At 38.0% G+C, this 17,496-nt stretch overlaps 1 protein-coding gene across 1 annotated transcript in view; it reads right to left on the bottom strand.

Annotated features, from left to right (window-relative positions):
- Window positions 1-10,314, bottom strand: part of LOC110461957 (vacuolar protein sorting-associated protein 18 homolog) — a 22,517-nt gene extending 12,203 nt beyond the window's left edge. Inside the window, exons 1-13 of the mRNA XM_021515706.1 lie at window positions 10,234-10,314; window positions 8,972-9,067; window positions 8,658-8,731; window positions 7,216-7,325; window positions 6,631-6,779; window positions 6,182-6,266; window positions 5,422-5,501; window positions 2,825-2,937; window positions 2,149-2,237; window positions 1,620-1,718; window positions 1,234-1,402; window positions 627-684; window positions 308-411 (exon numbers count right to left, since the gene is read on the bottom strand). Coding sequence (XP_021371381.1) covers window positions 308-411; window positions 627-684; window positions 1,234-1,402; window positions 1,620-1,718; window positions 2,149-2,237; window positions 2,825-2,937; window positions 5,422-5,501; window positions 6,182-6,266; window positions 6,631-6,779; window positions 7,216-7,325; window positions 8,658-8,731; window positions 8,972-9,055 — 1,214 coding nt within the window. The 5' untranslated portion in view covers window positions 9,056-9,067; window positions 10,234-10,314. The remainder of the gene's footprint in view (window positions 1-307; window positions 412-626; window positions 685-1,233; window positions 1,403-1,619; window positions 1,719-2,148; window positions 2,238-2,824; window positions 2,938-5,421; window positions 5,502-6,181; window positions 6,267-6,630; window positions 6,780-7,215; window positions 7,326-8,657; window positions 8,732-8,971; window positions 9,068-10,233) is intronic.
- Window positions 10,315-17,496: the final 7,182 nt, after the last annotated feature.

Below are 17,496 nucleotides of genomic sequence, written 5' to 3' on the forward strand. Positions count from 1 at the left end.
CCTTTGTCCATGGAAGGTCCCTGCAAAATTTCATTGAAATTGGTTCAGGGGTTTTGGAGAAGAAGTCGAAAATGTAAATTGTTTACGGACGCACGACGGACGACGGACGACGACGGACAAAAGGCGATCGCAATAGGTCACTTGAGACTTTGTCTCAGGTGACCTAAAAAAGCTTTTTCAGAATTAAGGACAAAAATAATATAGATATAACACTTAATTTAAAGCTTTGAAACCTCAATTGCCTTTCTGCCTAATAAATCTGAGGACAGAGTTTACAATGTGTTCTGTGACTGAGGTTTAAACTTACCTTGCCTCTCGGACAATTTTGTACTTGAAGACACTCTGGGATGTGAAAGTCCATAAGCTGCCTTTTAGAGGGTCTTTACAGAGTCCTAGCAATCGCCCCAATCTCTGTAAATATAATTTATAAAGTCAAAGTATAAATGATATTGTTATATACTGTATCTGTACCTGTACAAGACCAATGAATTATAATTTTGTCTCTTTAAACAGCTGTGGGATTGCACAACTTGACATGATGTGCAGTGTGCACATCGAGTCTGCACAATGTGCACATCGATTTGTGACAGCTATTATGGTTTATAGTGAAATGAAAGGTTACTTACATCAGGGTATATATCATCAAAGATGGGCTGTTCATTCAGTACACACATAACCTTGATCCTGGAGGATAGATATGTTGACATGTATTATAGATATTATAGAAATGATTGAATGATTGATTGATTAATTAATTGATTGACTGATTGACCGAGGGTCTTTTTTCAACAGTTACATTTGTATCAGATGGTGGGCGACTCAAGGACCACTTAAAAGTGTCATCACACTGAAATGTCATGTTAGCATGACACATCCCCAATCAGTTGTCACGCAGTCCTGACAACTGGCTATATAGCTAACAAGTCTCAGGAGATATCACTAGACACCTTATAGATAGGAATAAAGGACAAAATGGACCATAAATAGAATCAAACATTGTCAACCCTGAGAAAGCTACTGTATGAACATTTATTTGATCACCTTGCAAAGTTATCTCCCTTCCATTGCTGACTACACAAATTTAAATGCTACAGAGTTGGTAGATATATGTTAGGCAAATGTATGATGTTTGTACAGATCACCGTAAATATGTAAGGTTTATGTTGAGAGGACAGAAAAATTGGGGGATGGTGTAAATGTGTAATCATTTTTACACAATACAGCACCACTTACCGGTCAGGGAAGAGCAGAAGGACGTGGAACTCTGTGAGAGCCATAGCCTGGGGTTTAGTGCCCCTATCGTCTGGGTCACTCGGGTAGTTCATCAGTTTTGTGTTGGTGGTGACAGTGGAGGGGCCAGCTGCCCCTGTAAGTTCTACATCCCCGTAATACACTCCCGGCCCTGTAAAACGATAAGACCAAAATACACTCTTGATTTTATACAATAATATTCAGTAATACACTGCATATACCAAAAGGTGACCTGCTTACTTGGCTTTTAGAACAGGTATTCTTCTAACGATAATGTCCCTGGCTTCTTACTTTTCCACTGGTCATTAAGCCCTTGAGACTACATACTGGTTATCCAGACATTAAATTAACATCCTGTCTTTACTCACCAGTCATCCATGCAAATTTCTTTGGTGCAGCTCGGAATCTTGGCAAATACAACTTCAGTTCACTATTCCCAAAGTCTCCCGGCAGTTCCAGAAACTGTTCTGTTGATCACAATTGTTTTTATTTTTAATTTTATAAAACAAGATCCACGTAAATAGTTACATGAATGTCTCTAGGAGTACTGACCTCTAGGTATGACTCCTTGTCTACCTTTCTGGTACTACATACAAAATTTAACCCTTAGTGAAGATGCATAAATAATTCTCAAAGTTAAAGACAATATTCTAACTACCTACAGGCATAGCACCACACATACAAGTAAGCTGTGGCACACAATCATAGCTTAAAACTGTCTAACCTGAAAGATAGCTATGCCTTCAACTCAAACAAGCTTAAATTGCCGCCATTAAGAAATAACTTGTATCAAAATCTGTTGTAATATAAATATGAATGTTGCTGTTTAACTGGTGTTGCCAATATAATACAAATTATACAGGCAGAGAGATATGCATTTCACACTGCCCAAAGTACCTGGTTTGTTTTCATACTGCTGAAACAGAGGCTGGAACATCGGCGGCTCTGATGACTTGGACACATTTCCGATAAACTGGTACAGACGACTGAAATAAACAGGTTGATACAGATATTACAAGTCAATTTACGAAGATGAATATACAAGATGCCAAGTTTTCATTGACAACCGACATCATTGTGGGGATCATATATAGATACTGTAGTGTACTTATCTTCTAAGTCTGATAGTGAAAATGCATGTGTATGGGCAATCAAGCAGTCGAGGCTTTGGCATAAAGAAATATGAAGTGTTCCTATCACTTTAACCATCAACATAAGACCTCTACATTCATTTGAGAACTAGAGATTGATATCATGAACATGGGTGTGAAATTTCATGAAATTTTGATAGACACTTTAGTCAGGAGGCTGTGAACAAACCAACAGTTGTAAGACAGATTGGGGAGCGGACAGAACAAACGGGACGACCCCAATATACATTCCACCAAAAGATGGACATTTTTCATTCAATTAATCATGCACATACTTTGTCTCTATAAATTATCACATATAATACAGCAATTTGTCAGAAAATTAATTACTTCATTGTTTACATCAATATATATATAAGTTTATCTCCTCACAGAATTAACCTAGAAACCATTCCTTCATACATTACCAGCCAAATACTCACCCTGGTGTAGTTATCATGATGAAATAATTGTATTCTGTCATGGCATCAGATGGCATACGGTCAAACTCCAGTCCTGTGATGGCCACAGCCTTTGTTTTACCCAGATTGAACAGCTGTATCACAATACATACAAAGTTATAGAACTATACTACAAACCTATCAGTGTACAATGATATAATAAATACAAAGTTATAGTACTATACTACAAACCGATCAGTGTACAATAATACAATACATACAAAGTTATAGAACTATACTACAAACATATCAGTGTACAATGACATTGCTCCAAAGTACCTTCTAAAGTACAATTTAATTTTGAAACAACAACAAACTGGATATCATAAATCAAAATTGATCTTTTTTAATTTAACCAGGAAATGTAGACCACAAGTTGATACAATGCCGAATTCATCAAAACACATTCATTTATAATACTTGTACATTTCCCTGATTTCAAGGTTTCATTTTCAACCACTCACAGCACCGTGGTAAAAATGGTTAAATGGCTCATGCATCCATCACCTGTAATTTTTCAATAAACAGGCGCCATATCAGATAAATCAATGCTAATGGTTAGACATCAGCTTAAAGTTTGTACATGTTTTAGTGATGCCATGATGCAGAAACATTGTTTCCTATCCACATTACAACCTAATATACATGTACAAAATTATTTAAAGATTGTAGAATTTGTACATATATTTTTGCCTCCTCGATACTACAGGGATTATGCTCACTTTTGCTCTCTGCACCCCTGGAATATGTCATAGCAAAATTGAAGGCACGAAGATAGCTGTTTGATTAGTCTCATTTTGCGCTGACATATTCCAGGGTGCAGAGAACTCGAGTGAGGGTAACCCCTGGAGTATCGAGGATGATTGTTTTGATGAATTATAAGAGATGGTGATTAGACATTTTAAAGGTGGGACGTAAAGAAACAAGTGTTGGATAAATATCTATATAAACAGTTAGATTGATACCTTCATCTCTCCATGAAGTGATACATGTATTGATGTTTGACATCAACTTAATAAAACAGGAGTGTTTTCACCACTTCACACATTTACTGTACTATATGAATGTGTGACATTGTAACAACCCTTTTTAAAAATAAAATGTATAATCATGATACATTATTAATGAATAAATACCACTTACCGGTATATACAATACAAACTTATAAGTATTTTACAAGTTATATAAGATGCAGTGAAATTAAATGTAATTTACAAGTAATATCAGATACAGGTGAACATTTTGAAATGAAATAAACTAAAAACACAGACAAACTTAATGTATTCTCATGTAAAAAAAATACCACACAGGTACAAGTCAATTAAAGGTAATTAACAAGTTATATGAAAAACAGACAAACTTCAAAGCATTTGACGACTAAATATAAAATGCAGGCAAACTTATTAGGTTTTTACAAGTAAATATGAAGTACAGGCAAAATTGTGGAAATTAAGATATTTTTTAAACCCTGCTTTATTAGTTGCAAAACTCAGTCAAATTCATACTTTGTAACCAAACTCTCTAATTTACATAGAAAACCAACGATAATATTTTCATAGTCATATCTTTTTGCCATATATGGGAAGGAGGTAACTGAGCTCAGTTGTAAGTTTAAAATAACATCTAGGTGTAATTGCCAAATCTGTTTCAAGATTGATCACTATAAAGGGTCAGACAGAGGACCATTGATATAAGGCTATATGTACCTAATATCTGTTAGTAGTCGGGGTCAGACAGAGGACCATTGATATAAGGCTATATGTACCTAATATCTGTTTCTAGTCAGGGTCAGACAGAGGGCCATTGATATAAGGCTATATGTACCTAATATCTGTTTGTAGTCAGGGTCAGACAAAGGACCATTGATATAAGGCTATATGTACCTAATATCTGTTTCTAGTCAGGGTCAGACAGAGGGCCATTGATATAAGGCTATATGTACCTAATATCTGTTAGTAGTCGGGGTCAGGCAGAGGACCATTGATATAAGGCTATATGTACCTAATATCTGTTAGTAGTCAGGGTCAGACAGAGGACCATTGATATAAGGCTATAAGTATGCTAACTAACATGCAGTTGTTTTACAAAAGATATCCACACTGACTAAACAATAGTCATTCCAGCAGTTGATCATGTTTTACTGTAAAAATTGTATATATGTACCAATTCAATTATTACCAGTTAAATTGGTGAAAAGTTTGCATCATATTTTGAAAGCATTTTTGTTTAACACGTTCCTTAATTACATATATTTTGACCCCCCGCCCCCCCCCCTCAAAAAAACAAACTTGAATCATATTCACTGTGTTTGAATATTACAATTTTTACAGTAAACAGTAGCTAGTACCTCCTCTGGACGAGCCAAAATTTTCAGCTGCATTCAAGAGGAACACAAAACATGTCATTAAACACACAGTTACATTTCATCATTACAGACACAGTATCAGTTAACCCATTACAACAATGTCTATCTTATAACAACCATATACAATGATACCATCTTGTACTCATATTATTATGTTAAGGTTATTTAAAGTTTTATCCACTTACAAAAATACCCTGCATATGGTTGGCCTTACCTGTTTCAGATACTGGTCTAAGCTCCCCTGAAAAAAGCGGCTGTTTTCATTATCTGTTAATTCTGTCTCAAATATCAGACCTATGACAAAAAATAAAACAGAGTTCAAAAACCAAAAAACACAGGAACCAGAAATAAAGGAACTTCAAATTCAGAAATGTGAAATACATGAATATTAAATGCAGGAATCTAAAATACATAAATCTAAAATACATTAATCTTCAATATATGAATCTCAAATAGAGAAATTACCTCAACCAGTGAAATGTTCATGGGTGATGTTTCAATGACCCGTATATCATCTACTCTGTCACTTTCATCCGACAATTATTCTGATGAAACTAACAAAGAACATATACTAGTCATCAAAAATAACTAGAATAATTGATATCTGGAATAGTCTCCCACAAGATGTTATTTCATCTTGTAATGTTTTTGACTAAGAGAAAAACTAGGACGAATTCTGGAAAAATCTGGAGTTGAAGTACGATCATACAGCGTTTTATATATAGGCTTATTTTATGTTTACCACAACGTATTTCAACTATATTGATGTGGATATGGAGGCAGTGATGCCTGCGTCCACTAATATCCTATCAAATCCTATTAAATAACAATCTCACTGGTTGTGCTATATAAGACTGTATACAAGAGATGATAGATATTTCCTAACTCAAGCATACCAAACAAAGACACTTAGCTATTCATCCTGGTCTTACCCTTACTAGCACCTTGGTAACTTGTCTAGTGAGCATTCTTACCCTTGCTAGTGCCGAGGAGAATAGCCCCTGTTGTGTTTTCATTGGCATTCTGCAGGTTCCAACCAACTGCATGGACATGGTGGCCCTAAAACAATAGCTTACATGTAAGAGATACACTACAATCTACATGGACATGGAGGCCCTAAAACAATAGCTTACATGTTAGAGATACACTACAATCTACATTGACATAGAGGCCCTAAAACAATAGCTTACATGTTAGAGATACACTACAATCAACATTGACATGGAGGCCCTAAAACAATAGCTTACATGTTAGAGATACACTACAATCAACATTGACATAGACATGGAGGCCCTAAATCAGTACAAGTCACATTTGGGTGGTGGCCCTGAATCAGTACATGGTCATCTGTATATCAACCTTTACTGAGGTGAACAGTTTATAAACAATATGAAAGACTGAACTACTGAATGAATTTGTGCACCTTCAGTTTGCCAATGGGACGTGGCTTTTTTGAGTTGCGGGAGAGGTAGTAATTCTCTGTGGACTCCATGCTGACAATAAGATGTCTACCGGTAGGATCCAGGAAAATTTTGTAAACCTTGTCTTCAACAGCTCTTGGGAGTTCCACCTCTGTTATAAAAAGAATCAGGACAGGAAAAAGATTATAACATGTATAAGTCATTTAAAAACAGCAGGTTAAGTTTTCATTTCATTATTATCTGAAATGTCTGATCATTGCTAATGAAGTCAGGAATATTCCAAGAAAAATGAAGAGGTCATGAATATCTGTATCATAATGTCAGAGGTAGTCAGGATCTTCCCCGTATACCAAAACAATATTATGTTTAAACTCATTTGTCTGCATAATATGGATATACAAAGATGGTTGATAGTAATCAAGAAAAACGTATTTCAAGAAATTTCACTCATTTAATTCACTCTAAATTTTAAAAGTTACATCACTAAATGATTATTAAAATATTAAATCAGAAATGTTACGCAATTTGTTAAAAATAAATTTTAGAAGTAGTTGTGATGTTTTGATAACCATTTGAATTAATCTTACCATCTGGTGTTTCTGGATGCTCCAGATCGAGGCGTAGTAATATATTACTCGTCATAGAAATCACCAGAAAGTTATTACACACCACTAGATGTGTGATTGGGTCAGGAGGTCTGGTATAAAAAGAGATCATACCATACAGTCATACCATTTTTTAAATGTTGGGTCATTCATAAAAATTTCAAATGGCGCAAATTTAAGACACATTTAGAACATTGCTAAAAAATCCAAAACACATCAAATGATCTAATCTTCATGCGGAAAAAAATATAACCATAACTTTTGTTCTGACTCTGATGCTATAATTTACAAACTGACATCAATAACAATCACCTACTAATATCTAGAAGATCTGATGTCATGGAAAATTAACACAACAGGGCCTACATGCATTAGCTCAGGGTTAGAAAGCAACAAGGCACCTAGGAACTCCTCTTTTAGGATCAATTCATTAATTCTTTCATGTGAAATAGCATTTTCTCAAAAGACTAGACTAGCCTGCTTGGTTCTTTTCTGTTGAAGAACAACCACAGCACTATTGATCAAATAAAACAAGAGGCCCATGGGCCTTAACGGTCACCTGATATATTTATACAGAGAGTTGATTTTTGTTTTTAACATGAACAGAAATATTATTCCAAGTGACAAAAAACAATAAAACCACCTTATTCAATATCTAGCATGCAGATTTAAGACTGAAAAGTATTTGAAACTAGCACCTCTGATTCTAAGCAAGGAAAATGAAGAAATTTTATTTTAGCACACAGGCTCCATTGGGCAGACCCTTTTTGGCCCCACCCATCAGCCCCGGGGGGTCAGTCAAGGCTGATATGTGCATACTTTCAAACTGCTACCCAATACTGATAATGCTTACCTAAATTGAATTACTTCCAATGGCAATTAAACAAATGTTGGTCCAAAATGTGATTTCCCTATATAAACTAAAGTAAAGTTTACCCCCTCCCCAGGGGGAAACGTGAGACTCCAGGGTAAAAAAAATCACAATTTTAGTAAAGCACCTTAAGACCCTTCTATCTATGAAGAGTATTTGATTCTACCATATCTGGATCTTGAGAAGAAGATTTTTGAAATTTTAGTCAATTTTACCCTTTTTGGCCCCGCCCCTCAGGACCCTGGGGGCTGGGGACTATATAATTCACAATTTTAGTTGACCTTTGGCCATGGAAGGTTTCTGCAAAATTTCATTGAAATTGGTTCAGGGGTTTTGGAGAAGAAGTCGAAAATGTAAATTGTTTACGGACGGACGCCGGACGACGAAAGACGGACACCGCCGGACAAAAGGCGATTGCAATAGGTCACTTGAGACTTTGTCTCAGGTGACCTAAAAACTGTAAATAGATCAGGACCTTGTCAAAATAGGCACTGACTATGTACTAGCTAATAGCAGCCTTGCTCAACACAGCAGTTGTTTAAGGAGAACTTACTTGAAGTTGACTTTCTTTTTACTGAAAATTGGGACATCTGTATCTAGTCTGGCATCAATGAATCCAGGTCCAATCTGCAACACACAGGTATGTACCTTCTAAACAACACACAGGTATGTATCTTATGGATGTCTATATCTACTGACTTCATATCTAGACCAACACAAGATGAATACATCAACTTGAAAAGAAATCATTCTAATGAATTTTAAGTGTGACCATTGAAACTCTGAAAACAGTAACAACGTTCAAGTACAATTAAATATTTTTTGTTTAAGAAAAAAAAGACAAATTTATTTTTAATACATAATTACCGGCTCCTGAACAGGTGGCATGGTTGTGCGGACCGACGCTGCTCTGGCCGATTCTTCCTCATACTGATCAAGGATGGAAGCCATATCTCAGCTGTCCTGTAATTTTACAAATTGTGTACTAAAAATATTGGCATTCAAATAAATTATCTTTTTTCCCTAAAATCCTGGTATGATCCTTCATGACAGTACTCACAATGTAGCTTTAATCCTCTCACAATGTTCTCATTTCAGAATATTTTATTGTACTAATCTTATGTACAAAAGGAATTTGGCAACAGGCATAGCCTATATATAAGCCCTCTCCTTACAAAATATAACAGTATACATATCATATAAATGTTACTATAAGAGATTATTTGTACTTTGAATTTGATTTGACAATACATATTTGAAATATTTCAATTTTTGTAAGAGAGATTATTTTACAAAGCTATTTGAGAATCTAATAAAAACGTCTGGTGTCTCTAATGTAATTCTGAACCGTCTCCACAATATTTATATTCATATTTACGTCTTGTGATTGGAAACCATAAATAAAAGTTTGGGTATTGAGTGGAATAGCATCATTCATCGCTGACAGAGAGTTAAGTAATATTAGTCTTTGGTTAGTATAAAAAGGACAGTGCAGGAAAAAATTATCACGATCTTCTCACGATGTTAAATGTATAAAAGTGATTGTAAGCCTTTGTTTTTGTTTCACAATTATAGCTATTACTATTATCCATATATGCTGTAAAGCACTTTAGAGTAATTTTACAAATTATAGAGGGCGCTATATAAATGTTGTATATTATTATATATTATTATTCTTAACAAGAATAATATATTCCGTTTTCAGTCGGAATCACTACGGTTTGTGATTAGTCACCCCATTACCTACACAAATGGCATTCGCTCAGGAGGGACATTTTGAACTATTGAAAATCGAAGACTCTACAGTCGGAGTTTAGCAGTTGTTCGTGATAATAAGAGCTGAACTTGAACTTGAATATAATGTAAACGAAAGAATGAAATATAGTGTTGAATGACCATGCCACATCAATAGCGTAACTGTATGTATCGATACATTCATTTATAAACAAACCACATGTGTTAGTTGATGAGTGTGCCACATAATTTCATGTTACTCTGACGGAACCTCCCCTCGTCTATTTTTTGTATTTATTTGCACCATCGGAAATAAACTATGCATGTACGCTTATGAGACCATAAGGAAATAAGATGCTTTGCAGACTTGTATCGCACATGTACATCGAGCTTACATTAATGAGGACACACAATTTAAACTAATCTTTGAACGTCCGGCATCATCTGACCTGGGAGGCTGTGTTGATATCAAAGTTCCTACCTCAACACGCAGGAGATTTACTGACAGGGGATACAACCCGTGCAATCCGAAGAATTTTTGTTTCACGTCGGATGGGCCTGCTGCATGATTAACAAAATCGCTTAAAATCTTGACCATCTTAATAAATAATATCAGTAAAGGCAAAAACATTGACTAATATAGAAAAAAAAATGTTTCAAAACCAATTAAGAATATACGACGAGATAAATTAAGTTTCAGCAAAAAATAAAGCTTTGCGGGTTTTTAAAACTACACTATGTTAACATAAAAATAACACTCGTGGCTAAACCATTTAATTCCAGATCGAATCAAGAATTTTAGGTCTTAATTTATTTTGAAACGCAACGAAGACTACTTATTTATGACGCAAACTAATGTTCATGCAACTCAATTATTGTTTAATTGGATATTTTTGCGTATCTAGGCCTGTTCACACGCTTTTATTTCTCCTTCATTGAATGTTATGACTGAACATTTTGTATTATTGTTGCTACACATAAACATCTCTCCGTAGAGATTGTGTAATCCATTCTCCACGTAGATTTTCAAGATTGTCAGAATCTGTCCACAGATCTACACAGTGGTTGTCTGGTACAGATTGCGCGGTTGCGCGGTTGGAATTCATTGGACCTTTCAGTACGATCATTGCCCTCATTACATTCTTTTAAAAACTCGTTAACTTCAAATGTACAATCTCCTTCACCAGCATACTTAGGTTTCGGTGAACGTAAATTGAACATTTTGCATACTAAAATTAGACATCAGTGTAGTCCACTTAATTATGATCTTTTTAGAGTAAATCTGGTTGATAGTCCAGTTTGTTATTGTGGCCATCCCTGTGAAAATGCCTTTCACTTTTTTTGTGAGTGCTTACTTTTTAACAACGAAAGACATACCCTGCTCCTAAATTTGAATGCCTTGCAGGTTGATTTTAATTCAGAACTACTTTTGTTTGGAAATAGTCAACTTTCGATAGAAAACAACATAAGTATCTTTAGACATGTGCATCATTACATCAAATCCAGCAATAGGTTTTGATAGTTATAATTACTCTTCTGTTTTTATTTATGTGTAAGTTGTTATATGTGTTTATGAAATTGTATTTCATTATTTTGCCTGATTTATTTGTTACATTGATTCTGTTCATTTTGAAATTTCTCTACCAGGATGCATGTCATGAAATCTGTATAATTTATAATTTATTCAAATGCGGATCGATTTCTCAGTTTACAAGTTTACTTTTCTAGGTAACACCCTCCCCTCCATCACCCCCACCCCATCCCACCCCATATTTCCTTCCTCAACCTATCTTTTTCCCTTTCCCCAAAAACATATACAGTATTTTTACAATATGTATTGATGAGAGGACTCTATTAAGTTGTAATAACTTGTTGTCCGATCCATTAGTATATTTGTACAATAAAATATGTTTGAACTAAGAAAAACTGATACAGACTCTGTCCACAAATCTACGCAGTGGTTGCCTGACACAGACTCTGTACACAGCTCTCGATCCACAGTGGTTGTCAGTCACAGACTCTGTACACTTCTCTGCAGTGATTGTCTATCACAGACTCTGTACACTTCCCCACAGTGGTTGTCTATCGCAGTCGCTGTAACAGACTCTGTACACGGCTCTCCACAGTGGTTGTTAGCCACAGTCTCTGTAAATGGCTCTCCGCAGTGGTTGTCTATCACAGAATCTACACAGCTCTCCGCGGTGGTTGTCTATCACAGTCTCTGTACACTTCCCCAATAGTAGTTGTCTATCACAGTCTCTACACAGCTCTCCGCGGTGGTTGTCTATCACAGTCTCTACACAGCTCTCCGTAGTGGTTGTCAGTCACAGGCTCTACACAGCTCTCCGCAGTTGTTGTAAGTCACAGACTCTACACAGGTCTCCGCAGTGGTTGTCTGTCACCGACTCTACACAGCTCTCAGCAGTGGTTGTCTATCACAGCCTCTACACAGCCCTCCACAGTGGTTGCCAGTCACAGACTCTACACAGCTATCCGCAGTGGTTGTCTAGCACAGACTCTACACAGCTATCCCCAGTGGTTGTCTATCACAGAATCTACACAGCTCTCCGCGGTGGTTGTCTATCACAGCCTCTACACAGCCCTCCACAGTGGTTGCCAGTCACAGACTCTACATAGCTCTCCGCAGTGGTTGCCTATCTCATACTTTGTACACGGCTCTCCGCAGTGGATGTCTATCGCAGTCGCTGTACACATATCTCCGAAGTGGTTGTCTGATACAGACGCTGTACACAGCTCTCCGCAGTTGTTGTAAGTCACAGACTCTACACAGCTCGCCGCAGTGGTTGTTAGTCACCGACTCTGTAAATGGCTCTCCGAAGTGGTTGTCTGATACAGACCCTAAACAGGTCTCCACAGTGGCTGTCTATCGCAGAAGACTCTACACAGCTCTACGCAGTGGTTGTCAGTCCCAGACTTTACCCAGCTCTGTACTCGGCTCTCCGCAGTGTTTGTCTATCACAGACTCTGCATTCGGCTATCAGAAGTGTTTGTCTTGTGCAGACTCTACACAGCTCCCCGCAGTAGTTGTCAGTCACAGGCTCTACACAGCTCTCCGCGGTGGTTGTCTATCACAGTCTCTGTACACTTCCCCACAGTAGTTGTCAGTCACAGACTCTACTCAGCTCTCCGTAGTGGTTGTCAGTCACAGTCTCTGTACACTTCCCCAAGAGTAGTTGTCTATCACAGACTCTATACACGGCTCTCCGCAGTGATTGTCAGTCACAGACTCTGTACCCTTCCCCAAGAGTAGTTGTCTATCACAGACTCTTCACAGCTCTCCGCAGTGGTCGTCTATCGCAGACTCTGTACTCGGCTCTCCGCAGTGTTTTTCTATCACAGACTCTGTACACTTCTCTACAGTGGGTGTCAGTCACAGACTCTACACAGCTATCCGCAGTGGTTGTCTATCTCAGACTCTGTCAGTCACATACTCTGTACACTTCCCCACAGTAGTTGTCAGTCACAGGCTCTACACAGCTCTCCGCAGTTGTTGTAAGTCACAGACTCTACACAACTCCCCGCAGTGGTTGTCTGATACAGACTACATAGCTCTCCGCAGTGGTTTTCAGTCATAGACTCTACATAGCTCTCCGCCGTGGTTGTCAGTCACAGTCTCTGTACACTTCCCCACAGTAGTTGTCAGTCACAGGCTCTGTAAATGGCTCTCCGCAGTAGTTGTCCGTCACAGACTGTACACAGCTCTCCGCAGTTGTTGTAAGTCACAGACTCTACACAACTCCCCGCAGTGGTTGTCAGTCATAGACTCTACATAGCTCTCCGCCGTGGTTGTCAGTCACAGGCTCTGTAAATGGCTCTCTACAGTGGTTGTCTATCACAGAATCTACACAGCTCTCCGCAATGGTTGTCAGTCATATACTCTGTACACTTCTCTACAGTGGGTGTCAGTCACAGACTCTGTACACTTCTCTACAGTGGTCGTCTATCACAGACTCTGCACAGCTCTCCGAAGTGGTTGTCTGATACAGACCCTACACAGGTCCCCACAGTGGTTGTCAGTCAAAGACTCTACACAGCTCTACGCAGTGGTTGTCAGTCATAGACTCTACATAGCTCTCCGCCGTGGTTGTCAGTCACAGACTTTACACAGCTCTCCGCGGTGGTTGTCTATCACAGCCTCTGCATTCGGCTCTCAGAAGTGTTTGTCTTGTGCAGACTTTACACAGCTCTCCGCGGTGGTTGTCTATCACAGACTGTGTACGGCTCTCCGCAGTGGTTGCCTATTTCATACTTTGTACACGGCTCTCCGCAGTGGTTGTCTATCGCAGTCGCTGTATACATATCTCCGCAGTGGTTGTCTATCACAGAATCTACACAGCTCTCCGCAGTGGTTGTCAGTCACAGACTCTACACAGCTCTCCGCAGTGGTTGTCAGTCACAGACTCTGTACACTTCTCCACAGTGGTTGTCTATCACAGACTCTGTACACTTCCCCACAGTGGTTATCTATCTCAGACTCTGTACACGGCTCTCCGCAGTGGTTGCCTATATCATACTTTGTACACGGCTCTCCGCAGTGGTTGTCTATCGCAGTCGCTGTACACATATCTCTGCAGTGGTTGTCTATCGCAGTCGCTGTACACATATCTCCACAGTGGTTGTCTGATACAGACGCTGTACACGGCTCTCCGCAGTGGTTGTCTATCTCAGACTCTGTACACGGCTCTCCGCAGTGGTTGTCTATCTCAGCCTCTGTACACAGCCCTCTGCAGTGGTTGTCTATCACAGACTCTGTACACGGCTCTCCGCAGTGGTTGCCTATCTCATACTTTGTACACGGCTGTCCGCAGTGGTTGTCTATCGGAGTCGCTGTACACATATCTCCGCAGTGGTTGTCTGAGACAGACCCTACACAGGTCTCAACAGTGGTTGTCTATCGCAGTCGCTGTACACATATCTCCGCAGTGGTTGTCTGATACAGACCCTACACAGGTCTCCACAGTGGTTGTCTATCGCAGACGCTGTACCTCTGACTACCCCATGGCCTGCTCAAAATGATCTACCGCAAAATATTGAGCTCATCTCTCCACGCTTTTGGTCTTCAGTTTTCCGCATTCGTTATCTTTCCCACTCTCCGCATTTGATTTCTATCGCAGTTCTTTGCAGTATATAGTTGCTTATCGCAGACTCTACATACAGATCTCCGCAGCGGTTGTTAGCAGTGGTTTTATGTTGCAAAATCTGTCCCGATCTCGCCTTAGCTGTTTTTCTTTCCGCAGCTCTCCTCAACAGTGTATCGTAGACTCTGTCTCCAGCACTCCAGAATCGTTTTCTACCTCAGGCAGTTCTCATCATTGAAAGGATTGGTGACGACCGCTGATCCGCTCAAAATGAAACACCTCATTTTGGGCCAAAATTTTGTCCATTTTTAGAATTTTGTAGGAATGATCAACTCAAAGCTAAATTTGCTCCCACCGTCCAACCCTACGCTCCACCCCTAAGATTTAATATCAATGGTGTGTACAAAATGAACAAAAAAATGGAATCTGCCCCTGGTATTTTTCTTTAACGATCTCTGCACCCGTATAGCCTCTGTATCCATTATTACTGGCTGAAGTGAGAATTTCAACAGTTATGGGCAATGTGCTTTAATTGAAAAAAGGTGTGTTTTCTGAAGCACACCAAAATTGGAAACTTTAATGTAGTCAACTACGAAAGCAAAAGTGTCCAGAAATTCTACGCATGTGATAATGGATGACACACATAGATAAGTCATGTGGTCGGAGCCTGCACGTACCCGGTGTTCCGTTATCTGGTCCCGGCGTCGCTATCTCGGCCGACATCCTTATCAGGGCCCACAGCCTATCACGGAGAACTAAACTTCTTGTCAGATGAAACTTCATTGACGATATCGAAGATGACTTTTTATATTTGATGGGATGTCCTTTTTACTAAGAAATTAAACTGAAGCAAGATCGAAAAATTGAAGGCAATGAATAATACAAAAAATAATGTCAGAAAGAAAAAAATGTAATTTTATTTTAGTGGTATCCACGATGCATCTGATGTGCTAGTATGTATAGTATGCGTTAATATTTCATTTATTATATATGACCGCGAAATTTAAACAAACGCCAGAAAGAGTCCATACACAACCCCATGATATAGAAGCTCATTCAAGGTATACGTTACATAAATTCAGTATAATGTATTTATGTAATTGAATAGAGTTCATGCAGCTTTATCTTGGCTGAGACAATCTATGGTGTAACTTTATTTTGACTTACATGTACTTTGAACGGCCCTTGAGTATCTGTGTATGTAAGCAATACTCCGATCGAAGGTAAAGATAGCTGTTGTAAATTACGTATACGTACAATCCATACACAGTAAGTACAATCCATACACAATCATGGATCGGAAATACTGAGGTTTCACGGTAATCGTCCCGCTCAGCAAACACTGAAATTCAAAATAACTATCTCATTATAATGTTTACATAAGTGGTCTTTCCTAACCTGCGTTAGCGTCAAATTAGTCCTCACCTGAGTGTATACCTAATTAGTTGATCCTCACCTGTACCTAATTAGTCCATTATCACAAGTGTCTGTACCTAATTCGTCATTTTACACCTGAGTCTGTACCCAATTAGTCCATTTTCACCTGAGTCTGTACCCAATTAGACTATTTTCAGCCCAGTCTGTACTCAATTAGTCTATCCTTACTCGAATCTGTACCCGATTTGCCAATTTACACCCGGGTCTCTACCTAATTAGTCTATTCCTACTTCATTCTATTCCTAATCAGTGTATCCTCACTTAAATATGTACCTAATTCATCTATCCTCACCTGAAACTGTACATAATAGACAATTGACTAATTGTACATAAATAGTCTATCTTCATCTGAATTAGTACCTTATTAGTCCATCCTTACCTATAACTAATTAGTATATTCTCACCTGTACCTTATTAATATATCCGTACCTATAACTAATTAGTATATTCTCACCTGTACCTTATTAGTATATCCATACCTATAACTAATTAGTATATTCTCACCTGTACCTTATTAGTATATCCATACCTATAACTAATTAGTATATTATCATCTGTTCCTTATAATAATATTCTATCCTTACCTATAACTAATTAGTGTATTCTCACCCATACATGATTAGTCCATCCTTACCTATAACTAATTTGTATATTCTCACCTGTACCTTATTAGTCCATCCTTACCTATAACTAATTAGTGTATTCTCACCCATACATGATTAGTCCATCCTTACCTATATCTAATTAGTATATTCTCACCTGTGCCTGATTAGTCCATCCTTGCCTATAACTTATTAGTATATTCTTACCTATACCTGATTAGTCCATCCTTACCTATAACTAATTAGTATATTCTCACCTGTACCTGATTAGTCCATCCTTGCCTATAACTTATTAGTATATTCTTACGTATACCTTATTAGTCCATCCTTACCTATAACTAATTAGTATATTCTCACCTGTACCTGATTAGTCCATCCTTGCCTATAACTTATTAGTATATTCTTACCTATACCTGATTAGTCCATCCTTACCTATAACTAATTAGTCTATCTTCACTTGCACTTAATTAGGTAAATTTACCAAAATAGTCTGTCCTTATCTGAATAATTAGACTGATTT

This window comes from Mizuhopecten yessoensis, unplaced genomic scaffold (genome assembly GCF_002113885.1).
Source record: "Mizuhopecten yessoensis strain PY_sf001 unplaced genomic scaffold, ASM211388v2 scaffold10711, whole genome shotgun sequence".
Lineage (NCBI taxonomy): Eukaryota > Metazoa > Mollusca > Bivalvia > Pectinida > Pectinidae > Mizuhopecten > Mizuhopecten yessoensis.